The sequence below is a fragment of the Schistocerca americana genome, chromosome X, assembly GCF_021461395.2.
Source record: "Schistocerca americana isolate TAMUIC-IGC-003095 chromosome X, iqSchAmer2.1, whole genome shotgun sequence".
Classification (NCBI taxonomy): Eukaryota; Metazoa; Arthropoda; class Insecta; order Orthoptera; family Acrididae; genus Schistocerca; species Schistocerca americana.
The window spans coordinates 295,212,474-295,229,743 of NC_060130.1; the positions used below are offsets into that span (position 1 = coordinate 295,212,474).

The 17,270-nt window shown below is 44.8% G+C and overlaps 1 protein-coding gene across 2 annotated transcripts in view; it reads left to right on the top strand.

The window, feature by feature from the left end:
* LOC124555291 (organic cation transporter protein) overlaps positions 1 to 17,270 on the top strand; it is a 656,605-nt gene that overhangs the window by 454,339 nt on the left and 184,996 nt on the right. For both annotated transcript variants that reach the window (XM_047129163.1, XM_047129164.1), the window contains exon 2: positions 16,912 to 17,023. In XM_047129163.1, the coding sequence (XP_046985119.1) occupies positions 16,912 to 17,023 (112 nt within the window). The remainder of the gene's footprint in view (positions 1 to 16,911; positions 17,024 to 17,270) is intronic.

A 17,270-nucleotide genomic window follows, 5' to 3' on the forward strand; every position in this document is an offset into this window, starting at 1 on the left:
AAAATTCTCTTTCATTATAAAATTTAGTTTGTCGATAATGTTGGTGATGGTGAGAGATTGGGGCGGGAGTTCTACCTGATTACACTCAGGAGTAAAGGTTGGGAACCATTTCGCTAGAGGCCCGGCCCGTGTTTCACTAGTGTGTCGCAGTGTTGGCGGCAGCTCACAACACTGCCCTCTGACGAGAAACTGCTTCTACTTGCATTGGCGTCTCGGACTCAGCGTTATCTTTGCGGGCAACAAAGAAAAGACACATACAAAATATCAGAACCTGTTGCAAAGACTAGCAGCTGGCATTTAACATCAATAAATGTAATCTAGTGTGTGTAAATATTAATTAAAAAGAAGACCCGGGTCCGTTTGACTACACCATCAGCTATTAGTCACTACAATGAGTCTCAACTGTGAAGCACCTAAATATACTTAACCAATCTAGCCATTGAGAAGCTAGGTGCTGGAATGAGATTTGTCGAAATGACCCTTAGTAAGTGTAATTTTACACTAAAATGGTGACAAGCAGGAACCCCGTTCGGCGAATTCTTGAGTGTTGTTGGTCGGTCAGAGGTCATAACCAAGCTTCTTTTATTGATTATATTCCTGTCAGATCTTCAGACGTACCACACAGTTGACCTCACACAAGATGTTAGCGGACGATTTGGCAGCTTACTTGAGCTCATACACGGGCTTGCTACATCTCGCTGGAACTGGTTCCTGACGTGAACCGTGGACAGTAAGGAGATGACGATAATCCGGCCACTGATCCGGCACGAATATAATAATACGAAGGGAACTTTTACGTAGTCCATTTTTGCCAAGCTATTTTCATGAAAATAATTCTCATTTGACAACTCGACCACACAGCCAAGTAGACGTTTGTGCTCTTTACGTAAGTACAAGCGACCCGCCCCAGATTATGCGGGCAGCGCGAAGTACACTCCTGGAAATTGAAATAAGAACACCGTGAATTCATTGTCCCAGGAAGGGGAAACTTTATTGACACATTCCTGGGGTCAGATACATCACATGATCACACTGACAGAACCACAGGCACATAGACACAGGCAACAGAGCATGCACAATGTCGGCACTAGTACAGTGTATATCCACCTTTCGCAGCAATGCAGGCTGCTATTCTGCCATGGAGACGATCGTAGAGATGCTGGATGTAGTCCTGTGGAACGGCTTGCCATGCCATTTCCACCTGGCGCCTCAGTTGGACCAGCGTTCGTGCTGGACGTGCAGACCGCGTGAGACGACGCTTCATCCAGTCCCAAACATGCTCAATGGGGGACAGATCCGGAGATCTTGCTGGCCAGGGTAGTTGACTTACACCTTCTAGAGCACGTTGGGTGGCACGGGATACATGCGGACGTGCATTGTCCTGTTGGAACAGCAAGTTCCCTTGCCGGTCTAGGAATGGTAGAACGATGGGTTCGATGACGGTTTGGATGTACCGTGCACTATTCAGTGTCCCCTCGAAGATCACCAGTGGTGTACGGCCAGTGTAGGAGATCGCTCCCCACACCATGATGCCGGGTGTTGGCCATGTGTGCCTCGGTCGAATGCAGTCCTGATTGTGGCGCTCACCTGCACGGCGCCAAACACGCATACGACCATCATTGGCACCAAGGCAGAAGCGACTCTCATCGCTGAAGACGACACGTCTCCATTCGTCCCTCCATTCGCGCCTGTCGCGACACCACTGGAGGCGGGCTGCACGATGTTGGGGCGTGAGCGGAAGACGGCCTAACGGTGTGCGGGACCGTAGCCCAGCTTCATGGAGACGGTTGCGAATGGTCCTCGCCGATACCCCAGGAGCAACAGTTTCCCTAATTTGCTGGGAAGTGGCGGTGCGGTCCCCTACGGCACTGCGTAGGATCCTACGGTCTTGGCGTGCATCCGTGCGTCGCTGCGGTCCGGTCCCAGGTCGACGGGCACGTGCACTTTCCGCCGACCACTGGCGACAACATCGATGTACTGTGGAGACCTCACGCCCCACGTGTTGAGCAATTCGGCGGTACGTCCACCCGGCCTCCCGCATGCCCACTATACGCCCTCGCTCAAAGTCCGTCAACTGCACATACGGTTCACGTCCACGCTGTCGCGGCATGCTACCAGTGTTACAGACTGCGATGGAGCTCCGTATGCCACGGCAAACTGGCTGACACTGACGGCGGCGGTGCACAAATGCTGCGCAGCTAGCGCCATTCGACGGCCAACACCGCGGTTCCTGGTGTGTCCGCTGTGGCGTGCGTGTGATCATTGCTTGTACAGCCCTCTCGCAGTGTCCGGAGCAAGTATGGTTGGTCTGACACACCGGTGTCAATGTGTTCTTTTTTCCATTTCCAGGAGTGTATATACGATCGGACGACTTGTCTGGTGTAGCGGTAATAAATTATACACTAAGCTTCGTCGTGAATCAGTCTATTAGTCAAAGCCGTATCACAGTTCCCACAGTGGCTCCTAAGAGTAGCCTTCACATACAGATTGAAAAGCGCAGCGGAGGACTTTCTAATACGAGTACGCACAGATATGAAATAATCCATCAGTTTTATTGTTTTACAGTATTTTCTTCATCATGTGGTTCAAAATTCATAACTCATACTTTAGAATTTTACGAACAAACACACACACACACACACACACACACACACACACACACACAGAGAGAGAGAGAGAGAGAGAGAGAGAGAGAGAGAGAAACGGCATATTTAAAACTCACACCCTTGCCTGAAGTGGGACTCGAATCTACGACCACTGTTACATGAGGTAGTGTCGTCACCTCAATACCACAAAAACCTGCATGTTGCTACCATTGTTTAGCAAAAGAGATGGAGGATATTCAAAAATGAGCTGCACAATACGTTGCCGGTTTGTTTGGGCAGTGCGACAGCGTCTCAGAAATATATACATTTTTATTACTTATTTTTTATTTGCTATTTTATTTTAGTCTGTTACCTAGATAAAAGAACAGACTAAATGTTGCATATCAATTGGTATATGTGGATATAGCACACAACATTTTAACCTAGTTCCAAATGTGTTAGTAGAATTAAACATTACAGTACACGAAATGTATGCGCGATTGCAGATATGGAGACTCATCAGCTGCATAATGGAATGACGAGAAAGAAAATTTGCGCTGGACCGGGGTTCGAACCCGGATTTCTTGCTATCGATAAAGTCAATGATTTACCATTCTTTTTTTTTGCGTTTTGGTCGGTATTGTGCGTTGCGGCCGGCCGCTGTGCCAGAGCGGTTCTAGGCGCTTCTGTCTGGAACCGCGCGACCGCTACGGTCGCAGGTTCGAATCCTGCCTCGGGCATGGAAGTGTGTGATGTCCTTAAGTTAGTCAGGTTTAAGTAGTTCTAGGGGACTGATGACCTCAGATGTTAAGTCCCATACTTCTCAGAGACATTTCAACCACTTGAACTCGCACTTACACGCTGATACCTTTGGGATTTTAATGCCAGTTTTATCGCTTTTTTATCAGTAAATCTAACATAACATCTTAGGAATACATCTTAAAAAATTTAGCCATTTCCTGTGCATAGCTATCTAGGAATCCTTGGCTGGCTAATTTGGACCGTTGGTGACGGCTAAACTTAGTAAAAAAACCTTTTTTGTGTTTTTCCCGAGGAATCGCCCATAAAATAATGGTGCCTCCATAAGTCACATCAAGCCCACCGTAGACCACATCAAGTGCAAAAAGAACACACCGATTTGCTCCATTGGCCTATGCCGGAGGATGCGTGTAATATTCATACATTGACCCTGTGCTTTGGGAAGTGACAGTAACACGATCCTTCTGATGGGTATACAAATGGTCTCCAGTGCAAGGGCTATCTGTTGACCCTACCTGTTTGTCACCCACAGGCACAGGAACATCAAGTTTTCATGCTCGGTGTTATGGAATATACTGGTAAGCATGCTGTCCCGTGCGTACCGACACACACATCACATACTCATCATTACTATAATTAAAAATTATATACACAAACCTCCCTCGTGAATAAGTTTATGTATTAATGAAAACCGTATCAAAATCCCTACAGTAGTTCCTGAGATTAGCCTTAACCACATGCAGACAGAAGGATCAGTCTTTTACATTGCGGCCGGCCGCTGTGACCGAGCAGTTCTAGGCGCTTCAGTCCGGAACCGCGCTGCTGCTACGGTCGCAGGTTCGAATCCTGCCTCGGGCATGGATGTGTGTTAGTTAGGTTTAAGTAGTTCCTAAATCTAGGGGACTGATGACCTCAGATGTTAAATCCCATAGTGCTTAGAGCCATTTGAACCATTTTTTTTGTTTACATTGCTTTAATTCATTGTTAGGTCAAGTTATACTAAATTATTCCGTTTCCTTACTTTCTTTTGTTGTAGGGCGCCACTACGCCAAGGAACTTTCGCCACAAAGGAAATCAGCAAACATAGCATGTACAGCATAAGCTAAATTTAATTTTAAATATGAACAGCCGTCTGATGAATAACCTGTCAGCCCTAAATCGGTAATGGGGTGCTATATTTTCTTAAAAAATAACACTATTAACAGTGTCGGGTTCCTGTTTTCACTTTATCGTCGTAAGAATGAACCTGTACAAATAAAAAAGGAAGGTTGGTTTAATTTCCCGTCAATGACGAGGTCATTACAGATGGGGATTGGAGTGGTACCGTGTCCTTTTGAAACGAATCTTCTAGCCAATTGCCTTATGCGAGAGAATCTATTACCTTATCAAAGTTCGTCAAACTTTTGCTACATGAAATATCAAAATGTCGTTGTCTGTCATTGAAAAGGCTGTTAATACGAATAGTACCCAAAACTGGTGTGGTTTCTAGATTCATTTTGTCATTGTCTGCTAAATAAAACGTTGTAACACACGCCAAAATAAGCAAGACTGTTTTGGCACAAATGGTCATTTTTATCAATGACACATACATAAATAACACGACAGACCATAATTCACAACGTACCAATATCAGATGTCTCGTATGCCTACTACAAGCAAAAAGTTTTGTGTTAGAAAGTACTTTCACATTTCATTCATACGCTCCAGTTTCTCAAGCATGGAATCGAAAAGTAGTAATAGTACGAAATTTTTATGTGAATTTGGAATCGCCATATTCTTCGATGTAATTTGTGTGATATCTCCGTTTCTTCTCTTTCCTCGTTCTAACAAACAATCTTGTCATCACTAATTCAGTAACTATTCATGTTATTTTCAAAACTTATTCTCCGGTTAACTTCACTAATCCTGCCAGAATCATCGGTTTAGTTATCCCACGGTTTATTATCCGGTTAGGCGATTTTACGCTTTCGTACAACGTGTTTTCTGCGCTATTCCGAAAATAGAATTAGGTGACTACTAACCGTGGAGTTTGCAACTGGCCATTAGTAGTGTAGCGATATAGCAAAAATTTTCTGTCAGACTTTAATTTTCTTGGATATACCTAGAAGATAATATGTAATCTTTCTTACCAGTTATTCCAGTGAGTCGTTTATTTAAAAAAAATGGTTCAAGACTTAAACATCAGAGGTCATCAGTCCCCTAGAACTTAGAACTACTTAAACGTAACCAACCTAAGGACATCACACACATCCATGCGCAAGGCAGGATTCGAACTTGCGACCGTAGCAGTCGCGCCAAGAACCGCTCGGTCACACCGGACGGTGTTTATTTCCACTCTGGTGGTCTGAGTGAATGGATTTCGCTAACAATTACAACAACGCTTATCATTCGCACACCCAGTCAACCACATAAACAAACCGCAATTAGCATTGACTTGTTCGAGTTTATTCAGCTCAGCTGGTATAGCGCCGTCCCCTTTTGTCTGCCGGAAGGTTTTTTTATTTCTAGATGCGACGGGGTTTCCTCTGGTAGAGACAGCACGTACATTATGCACGCATTCAAAAATCAACTTATGATTAGTTCAAATATGGAATGTGTTCAAAAACCAACAGGAATGCGTTTCAAAATCGTATGAGCAATCGATAGACCAACGTGCGCTGGTTGCCGGGCGCTTTGTGAAACAAGGTTTTTTTCTTCAAGACTATGAATTTGGCGCCCCCTGAAACTGCCGCCCGGGGCAGATACCCCGGTTTGTCCCCCCTCCCCCTCCATCCGGGCCTGCAGATAGCTTCTGCAGTAAGTACAAGACACTAATATTTTTCCTCCATTGCCCGTTAGCACACTGGACCCGCATTCGGCAGGACGATGGGTCGAGTCGGCGTCCGGGCATCCACATTTAGGTCTTCCGTGATTTCCTCCAGTCGCTCCAGGCAAGTACGAGGATAGTTCCTTTTAAAAAGGCACTGCTGGGTTCCTTCTCCATCCTTGAAACCTTTCGAGCTTGTGCTCTGCCTCTGATGACCTCCACGTCGAACAGGAAGTTAAACCCTAACCTTCTTTTTCTTTTTCATTGCCTACAAAACTATTGGTTCAACGCCTCAAACTTTTCATCCTCACTACATTCCTACCTGTGTTCTTAGTCATGCTCTTGTGAGCCTTACACGTTCTTCGGTAAGCACGTCCGCGATGCTGTAAACGGGAATTGTGTCACAAGCCTCGTATTAAGTCTGTAGCTCTGCTTGCACGAGTGACCTTCTTTACGAGATTTCGTAGCGTAACGTGTCTCATTCAACTTCAGGATAATGGCCGTACTCCATCTTGCCGTCTCTGCCTCCCTTATCTGCCGCTCGATTCTGCTCTTCGAGATACACTCCTGGAAATGGAAAAAAGAACACATTGACACCGGTGTGTCAGACCCACCATACTTGCTCCTGACACTGCGAGAGGGCTGTACAAGCAATGATCACACGCACGGCACAGCGGGCACACCAGGAACCGCGGTGTTGGCCGTCGAATGGCGCTAGCTGCGCAGCATTTGTGCAACGCCGCCGTCAGTGTCAGCCAGTTTGCCGTGGCATACGGAGCTCCATCGCAGTCTTTAACACTGGTAGCATGCCGCGACAGCGTGGACGTGAACCGTATGTGCAGTTGACGGACTTTGAGCGAGGGCGTATAGTGGGCATGCGGGAGGCCGGGTGGACGTACCGCCGAATTGCTCAGCACGTGGGGCGTGAGGTCTCCACAGTACATCGATGTTGTCGCCAGTGGTCGGCGGAAGGTGCACGTGCCCGTCGACCTGGGACCGGACCGCAGCGACGCACGGATGCACGCCAAGACCGTAGGATCCTACGCAGTGCCGTAGGGGACCGCACCGCCACTTCCCAGCAAATTAGGGACACTGTTGCTCCTGGGGTATCGGCGAGGACCATTCGCAACCGTCTCCATGAAGCTGGGCTACGGTCCCGCACACCGTTAGGCCGTCTTCCGCTCATTCCCCAACATCGTGCAGCCCACCTCCAGTGGTGTCGCGACAGGCGTGAATGGAGGGACGAATGGAGACGTGTCGTCTTCAGCGATGAGAGTCGCTTCTGCCTTGGTGCCAATGATGGTCGTATGCGTGTTTGGCGCCGTGCAGGTGAGCGCCACAATCAGGACTGCATACGACCGAGGCACACAGGGCCAACACCCGGCATCATGGTGTGGGGAGCGATCTCCTACACTGGCCGTACACCACTGGTGATCGTCGAGGGGACACTGAATAGTTCACGGTACATCCAAACCGTCATCGAACCCATCGTTCTACCATTCCTAGACCGGCCAGGGAACTTGCTGTTCCAACAGGACAATGCACGTCTGCATGTATCCCGTGCCACCCAACGTGCTCTAGAAGGTGTAAGTCAACTACCCTGGCCAGCAAGATCTCCGGATCTGTCCCCCATTGAGCATGTTTGGGACTGGATGAAGCGTCGTCTCACGCGGTCTGCACGTCCAGCACGAACGCTGGTCCAACTGAGGCGCCAGGTGGAAATGGCATGGCAAGCCGTTCCACAGGACTACATCCAGCATCTGTACGATCGTCTCCATGGGAGAATAGCAGCCTGCATTGCTGCGAAAGGTGGATATACACTGTACTAGTGCCGACATTGTGCATGCTCTGTTGCCTGTGTCTATGTGCCTGTGGTTCTGTCAGTGTGACCATGTGATGTATCTGACCCCAGGAATGTGTCAATAAAGTTTCCCCTTCCTGGGACAATGAATTCACGGTGTTCTTATTTCAATTTCCAGGAGTGTATGACCTCGTATTCTGACAAAGTTAGCGAGGCTGTTTTAACGGCTGAAACCGAGTACAAAATATTTTTATAGTCGAAAATACATATTTTCTACCATTCATCAAGGTTATTTATCTGTCAAGTTCTGTATCTGTGTACAGTTGATGTTTGAAAGTTAACATATCTACAGACTATAGAATCAAACGTCGTAGCACCAATAATACGCGTAACAGAGAGATAAGAGCAGTAGATTCATAAGAGTCATAAACGAGGTATTATTTGGAAAAAAGATACACATTTAATTGAAACGGTATATGTTAACACATACTGTACTTACAGAGTCACATTTCCTAAAACAAAATTGCTGTATTGCACGTTCTTCCCTTATTCATCACAGCGAACGTGTGGTTCAAATGAAATGATTATAATACAGTGAAAAGGGGCACCTTGTGGCGAAGATCTTGATAATGGAATAACTAGTGATTTTTGGTATTGGACTCATGAATTAGAAAACTAGCTCGGTCAGGATGTGGTGCAAATGCAGATACTCTGCTACACTGGCATTGGTTTACTCTATGGCAGAGTACCGTGCTCCAGTATGGAGAAACGGTACAGATGCACGCAATTTGATGTGAAGCTAAATCATGCTGTGAGGATAATAAGCGGCACTACTAAATCAACACTACTTCCATGTATTATGTAATACTGCACCACCATCAATTAGACGAAAAGCAGCAGTTGTAACAGAGTTCCAAAAGAGTGTTATTCAGCAAAATTTAGTTCTGTATAACCAGCCACAGAATATATCTGCCAGTTGACTTAAGTCCAGAAAACCACCCAGAACAACCTAAGTTACGTCTGTTATATGTGATGTGTGTCAAGGATGGAGGGATGTTTGGTAGGCGTTTCCACCAGCAAATTTTTGCCTCACTGCAGATCCTACGAAACGCTTAAATGGATTTGCTCTTCCCAAGAAACTATGGATAGCTCTAACCGATTCCTTACAGGGCACGGAAGATGTGGTGCCCGTTTGTACGGCAAGGATGCGCCTACGTGCAACTGTGGGATTGCTGTGCAAACTACCAACGCCTGACTGAAGAATGTGTATTACAAAAATATCCTGGTGGACTCAGTGCATATATTTGATGATACCAAAATCTGTGGACTAGTTAAGAAACTTATATATTAAGTTTTAATTTTTTGAGTGTTTGTTTTTTATGTTGTGTTTGCTTTCATACTATGTATTTTATGTATATTTAACATTTATATAGGAAGTAAAGTGACCATGTAAGCCATACGAATAGTAGTAGTAATAATAATAATAATAATAATAATAAGATAAAATAGCAAATTTCTGGCTAAAGAAGTTCACCTCAACACATTCACATCTAAATAAATTATTTAACAGTTACACTGCAGACCCATACACAGTCCCTGACACACTTACACAAGGAATAACTTATCTGAAACCTAAAGAGCAAGCAGACACAGCAAACCCAGCAAAATTTCGCCCCATAACATGCCTACCAACAATATACAAAATATTAACTTCAGCCATTACACAGATATTAATGACACATACAACACAGAACAAAATTATAAATGAAGAACAAAAAGGCTGCTGCAAAGGAGCACGAGGATGTAAAGAGCAACTGATAATAGGTGCAGAGGTGACATATCAAGCTAAAACTATACAAAGGTCGCTACACTACGCATACATTGATTACCAAAAAGCTTTTGATAGTGTAAACCACTCATGGTTACTACAAATATTGGAAATATACAAAGTAGATCCTAAACTGATACAGTTCCTAAACATAGTAATGAAAAATTGGAAAACCACACTTAATATCCGAACAAATTCAAATAATACCACATCACAGCCAATACAGATTAAGCGTGGAACATACCAAGGAGACTCATTAAGTCCTTTCTGGTTCTGCCTTGCTCTGAACCCACTATCCAACATGCTAAATAATACAAATTGTGGATATAATATTACTGGAACATACCAACTCAAAATCACACATTTGCTATACATGAATGATCTAAAACTACTGGCAGCAACAAATCAACAACTCAACCAATTACTAAAGATAACAGAAGTATTCAGCAATGATATAAATATGGCTTTTGGAACAGACAAATGTAAGAGAAATAGCATAGTCAAGGGAAAACACACTAAACAAAAAGTTTACATATCGGATAACCACAGCGACTGCATAGAAGCGATGGAAAAAACAGATGCCTATAAATATCTAGGATACAGACAAAAAATAGGAATAGATCATACAAATATTAAAGAAGAACTAAAAGAAAAATATAGACAAAGACTAACAAAAATACTGAAAACAGAATTGACAGCAAGAAACAAGACAAAAGCTATAAATACTTATGCTATACCAATATTGACCTACTCATTTGGAGTAGTGAAATGGTGTAACACAGACCTAGAAGCACTCAATACACTTACACTATCACAATGCCACAAATATAGAATACATCACATACATTCAGCAACAGAAACATTCACATTAAGCAGAAAGGAAGGAGGAAGGGGATTTATCGACATAAAAAAACGTGCATTATGGACAGGTAGACAATTTAAGGAAATTCTTTCTAGAACGAGCAGAAACTAGCAAAATACACAAAGCAATCACTCAAATAAATACATCGGCTACACCACTGCAATTTCATAACCACTTCTACAACCCTTTAGATTACATAACATCAACAGATACGAAGAAAGTAAATTGGAAAAAGAAAACACTACATGGCAAGCATCCGTATCATCTAACACAGCCACACATCGCTCAAGACGCATCCAACACATGGCTAAGAAAAGGCAATATATACAGTGAGACGGAAGGATTTATGATTGCAATACAGGATCAAACAATAAACACCAGATATTACAGCAAGCATATTATTAAAGATCCCTATACCACAACAGATAAATGCAGACTTTGCAAACAACAAATAGAAACAGTAGATCACATCACAAGCGGATGTACAATACTAGCAAATACAGAATACCCCAGAAGACATGACAATGTAGCAAAACTAATACATCAACAACTTGCCATACAACATAAACTAATAAAACAACACGTTTCCACATACAAATATGCACCACAAAATGTACTGGAGAATGATGAATACAAATTATACTGGAACAGAACCATTATAACAGTAAAACAATACCTCATAACAAACCTGACATCATGCTCACCAATAAAAAGAAGAAATTAACACAACTAATCGAAATATCCGTACCCAACACAACAAATATGCAGAAGAAAACAGGAGAAAAAATTGAAAAATACATCCAACTGGCTGAGGAAGACAAGGACATGTGGCATCAGGATGAAGTTGACATTATACCAATTATACTATCAACTACAGGAGTCATACCACACAATATCCACCAGTACATCAACGCAATACAGCTACATCCAAACTTATATATGCAACTACAGAAATCTGTAATTATTGATACATGTTCAATTAACCGAAAGTTCCTAAATGCAATGTAACATATACCGTACAGTTAAAAGGAAGTCACGCTTGATTAAGGTCCGCGTCACTTTCCATTTTTGACATAACGTCTGAGAAAAGAAAGAATAATAATAATAATGCAGTGCAGATACACCGGCTCAACATATTCCTCTTATCTATACTTTTCCAATACGCCGACTTTCAATTATTTCATCTAAACTCTGTATTTACACTTTGATGAGGAAGAATGGAAGAACGTACGACAACACATCAACTATTTTGGAAAATATAACTCTGTAACTGCTGCAAGTACAGACAATGATGAGCCTAAACTTTATGATCACCTGCTTACTAGAGTCTTAGTCGAAATTTGGAGCACAATATAGCAGCGATTCTTGGTGGCACCGATTAGACGAGTAATTCGTAGATTTCAGGCGGTATATGGCAGTATGTGTCTATGCACAGGTCACACAATGCCGTTAAGCCATGGGCTGGTGGTTTGTGGCTAACTGGCGTCCGATAGTGTCCCAGATGAAACTGGTTTAGGTCAGGCGAGTTTCTTGGCCAAGGCATCAACATGAGTTCACTTTCATGTTCCTCAGACCACTGTAGCACGGTTCTGGGCTCACCACATTGGCATTTAAGCTACTGGAAGATACCATTGCTGGCTGGAAATACATAGGATTTGAAGGGTATCGCCGGCCGAAGAGGCCGTGCGGTTAAAGGCGCTGCAGTCTGGAACCGCAAGACCGCTACGGTCGCAGGTTCGAATCCTGCCTCGGGCATGGATGTTTGTGATGTCCTTAGGTTAGTTAGGTTTAACTAGTTCTAAGTTCTAGGGGACTAATGACCTCAGCAGTTGAGTCCCATAGTGCTCAGAGCCTAACGGCTGGATCGACTTGAAGGGTATCGGTGTTCCGCAAAATACTGAAGTAGTCCACACGTCCTGTGAAACACCAAGTGGATCTCCTCAATGGTGTAATAACTGCCCCCAATCGGCCTACGTCCGTGACACGGTGCATGTCTCGAGTAGCCTTTCGCATAGAGAATTGTACTCTATCGTCAGATATTCCACAGATCGCCACTTTCTCCTGCTGTACAGAGTGGCTTTGTAAGTGTTGCATGTGTTAACGCAAATTGTTTCAACTAAATGTATAACTCCAGAATGAGATTTTCACTCTGCAGCGGAGTGTGCGCTGATATGAAACTTCCTGTCAGATTAAAACCGTGTACTGGACTGAGACTCGAACTTGGGACCTTTGCCTTTCACGTGCAAGTGCTGTGCCATCTGAGCTACCCAGCTTCAATACTGCCAGTACCTCGTGTCCCAACTTCCAAACTTCACAGAAGCTCTTCTGCGAACCTTGCAGATCTAGCCATGTCTCCGCAATATACTTTCTTACAGGTGTGCTAGTTCTGCAAGGTTCGCAGAGGAGCTTCTGTGAAGTCTGCAAGGTAAGAGACGAGGTATTAGCAGAACTGAAGCTGTAAGTACGGGTGGTGAGTAGTGCTTGGGTAGTTCAGATGGCAGAGCACTTGCCCGCGAAAGGCAAATGTCCCGAGTTCGAGTCTCGGTCTGACACACAGTTTCAATCTGCCAGGATGTTTCATGTCAGCGCACACTCCGCTTCGAAGTGAAAATCTCATTTTGGAAACATCCCCCGGGCTGTGGCTAAGCCATATCCCCGCAATATCGTTTCTTCCAGGAGTACTAGTTCTGCAAGGTTCGCAGAAGAGCGGCTGTGAAGTTTGGAAGGTAGGAGACGAGGTACTGGCAGAACTGAAGCTGTGAAGACGGGTTGTGAGCCGTGCTTGGGTAGCTCAGCTGGCGGAGCACTTGCCCCCGAAAGGCAAAGGTCCCGAGTTCGAGTATCGGTCCGGCACGCAGTTTTAATCTGCCATTAACTTTCAGATGTATACCTTTCTGTCAAATACTACTTCATTTATGACTCTTATGAATCTGCCGGTTACAATTGTCTGTTACACTGTATTGTTTCTTCAATGATGTTTGATTTTGTGGTCCTCATTATAATTAATTTTCAAACATAGATTGTACATAAATGCATAGTTTTACAGATAAACGACCTTGAGGTGTGGCAGAGTAGACATACACTACTGGACATTAAAATTGCTACACCACGAAGATGACGTGCTACAGACGCGAAATTTTACCGACAGGAAGAAGATGCTGTGATATACAAATGATTAGCTTCTCAGAGCATTCACACAAGGTTCGCGCCAGTGGCGACACCTATAACGTGCTGACATGAGGAAAGTTTGCAACCCATTTCTCATACACAAACAGAAGTTGACCGGCGTTGCCTGGTGAAACGTTGTTGTGATGCCTCGTGTAAGGAGGAGAAATGCGTATCATCACGTTTCCGACTTTGATAAAGGTCAGATTGTAGCCTATCGCGATTGCGGTTTATCGTATCGCGACATTGCTGCTCGCGTTGGTCGAGATGCAATGACTGTTAGCAGAATATGGAATCGGTGGGTTCAGGAGGGTAATACGGAACGCAGTGCTGGATCCCAACGGCCTCGTATCACTAGCAGTCGAGATGACAGGCATCCTATCCGCATGGCTGTAACGGATCGTGCAGCCACGTCTCGATCCCTGAGTGAACAGATGGGGACGTTTGCAAGACAACAACCATCTGCACGAACAGTTCGACGACGTTTGCAGCAGCATGGACTATCGGACTATCAGCTCGGAGACCATGGCTGCGGTTACCCTTGACGCTGCATCACAGACAGGAACGCCTGCGATGGTGTGCTCAACGACGAACCTGGATGCTCGAGTGGTAAAACGTCATTTTTTCGGATGAATCCAGGTTCTGTTTACAGCATCATGATGGTCGCATCCGTGTTTGGCGATATCGCGGTGAACGCACATTGGAAGCGTCTATTCGTCATCGCCATACTGGCGTATCACCCGGCGTGATGGTATAGGGTGCCATTGGTTACACGTCTCGGTCACCTCTTGTTCGCATTGACGGCACGTTGAACAGTGGACGTTACATTTCAGATGTGTTACGACCCGTGGCTCTACCCTGCATTGGATCGCTGTGAAACCCTACATTCCAGCAGGATAATGCACGACCGCATGTTGCAGGTCCTGTACGGGCCTTTCTGGTTACAGAACATGTTCGACTGCTGCCCTGGCCACCACATTCTCCAGTTCTCTCACCAATTGAAAATGTCTGGTCAGTGGTAGCCGAGCAACTGTCTCGTCACAATACGCCAGTGACTACTCTTGATGAACTGTGGTATCGTGTTGAAGCTGCATGGGCAGCTGTACCTGTACACGCCATCCAAGCACTGTTTGTCTCAATGCCCAGGCGTATCAAGGCCGTTATTAGGGCCAGAGGTGGTTATTCTGGGTACTGATTTCTCAGGATCTATGCACGTAATTTGCGTGAAAATGTAATTACATGTCAGTTCTAGTATAATATATTTGTCCAATGAATACCCGTTTATCATCTGCATTCCTTCTTGGTGTAGCAATTTTAATGGGCAGTAGTGTATTACCGGATTTTAAAATATTATTATTTGGTTTCAGTCGTTACAATTATCGTGCTTTCGATGTTAGTTCTACATTTCTGTAACAGAACATCAATACAACGGCAAATGCTGTCATTAGTGTTGGCTGGAAAATCCCACGCGTAGGTTCAGTCGCTGTTAGCAAAGAGTGGTTTTCTTCCGCGATCTTCAGCGCTTTTCCTTGCGGATATGTGAGAGTTGTGTCGTATATGTGTTTGTATAGTGAGGGTAAGTGTAATGGATGCGTGTGTAGTACAGTCTTTTTTTTGAGTTGTGTGATTATGATGAGTGAAAGGAAAGAGTGAAAGCCGGTGCTGGTACGTAGCCTACTCTTCTCGAATAATACAGAGGGGACCGCCGAACTTAACGTCCCCATCCGACGGACGGATCACCACCAACCACAGTCACGTCCCTCTCTTTATGAGACACTACGAAGAGAGATGGAATTTAATCCAGGACATTGGTGCAAAGACTGTCGCTGCCGCCCCTCCTCCTCTTGCCGACCAAATACTGGCCGTGAAAATTTCATCCGCCAGCAGGATTACCTCCACGTCGAACTCCAGCGCACAGGTGTACGTTAGTGACCTCGGCTACAGAAGTGGGTTGCTGTGATTAATGTGGCACGAACTTGGCACGCCCTCATTGTTGTTTCAGTCTTGCTCATAAATTATCCAGATAGCCGGCCGGGGTGGCCGAGCGATTCTAGGCGCTACAGTCTGGAGCCGCGCGACCGCCACGGTCGCAGGTTCGAACCCTGCCTCGGGCATGGATATGTGTGATGTCCTTAGGTTAGTTAGGTTTAATTAGTTCTAAGTTCTAGGCGACTGATGACCTCAGAAGTTAAGTCGCATAGTGCTCAGAGCTATTTGAACCAATCCCCGTTACAATTAGTCACAATCACGGTTCAGAATTCGCCGACGGCCGGACGTACTTCTGTCAGTTATAAATTTATCGATATATCTCACAATAATAAAAATGGTTCAAATGGTTCTAAGCACTATGGGACTTAACATCTGAGGTCATCAGTCTCCTAGAACGTAGAACTACTTAAACCTAACTAACCTAAGGACATCACACACATCCACGTCCGAGGCAGGATTCGAACCTGCGACCGTAACTGTCACGTGGTTCCAGACTGAAGCACCTAGAACCGCTCGGCCACAGTGGCCGGCTCACAATAATACATTGCATATAGTATCTCCACGAAACCTCAGACCGTATTAGTTCCATTTCATTACAGTTCTCTCCCTGTTAATGCGAACAAATTACACTTTTCAGAGATCGCAACGCTCTGTTGCAGTAGTGTATGGTATGTTATCTCGGGTTGTGTGCTGTAATGCAGTGTGTCATTATGTAAAGCTACAGGCTTTCACATTTTCAACAAAATTCATGTTTTCCGTATACACAGAATAAAACACGAAATTAAATACAGTGGAAAAAAGGTCACAAAGAACTGGATAGCATTCAACGAATGCCTATCAGAGCTTATTACTTATTATGCTAAGTAATGCGAGAACGAAGTGTGTTGCCGCCCGGGGTGGCCGAAGGGTTCTAGGCGCTACATTCTGGAACCGCGCGATCGCTACGGTCGCAGGTTCGAATCCTGCCTCGGGCATGGATGTGTGTGATGTTCTTAGGTTAGTTAGGTTTAAGTAGTTCTAAGTTCTCGGAGACCGATGACCTTAGAAGTTAAGTCCAGTTGTGCTCAGAGCCATTTTTTTAACGAAGTGTGTTAACTTTGTCTCGTTTGCTTGCAGGGGAGTTTGGGCCCTACCAGATGCGCCAGTTCGCACTACACATAATGGCCGCATTCACAGCCGGCATGCACATGCTGTCACTGGTAACCGTCGCCGCAGTACCGGATCACAGGTAAGACCTTAATGCCTGCAAATCTACTCTTGAAACTAAGTCAGTGCACGATTCACTGGTTACACAGATGCAAGGGGATCAGGAATACTAGGCTAAAATGTAATCTTTCAGCCTGAGGACTCACTTGAGTGCGGCAGTATAGTGCCCTTAGATAAGGCTAAGTCTGTAAATGACATAAGCTGTGCGCGTCTTTACGCACTGCATTGTCGGTACGGATTTGCTCTTATGTCATATATAACAAAACGAA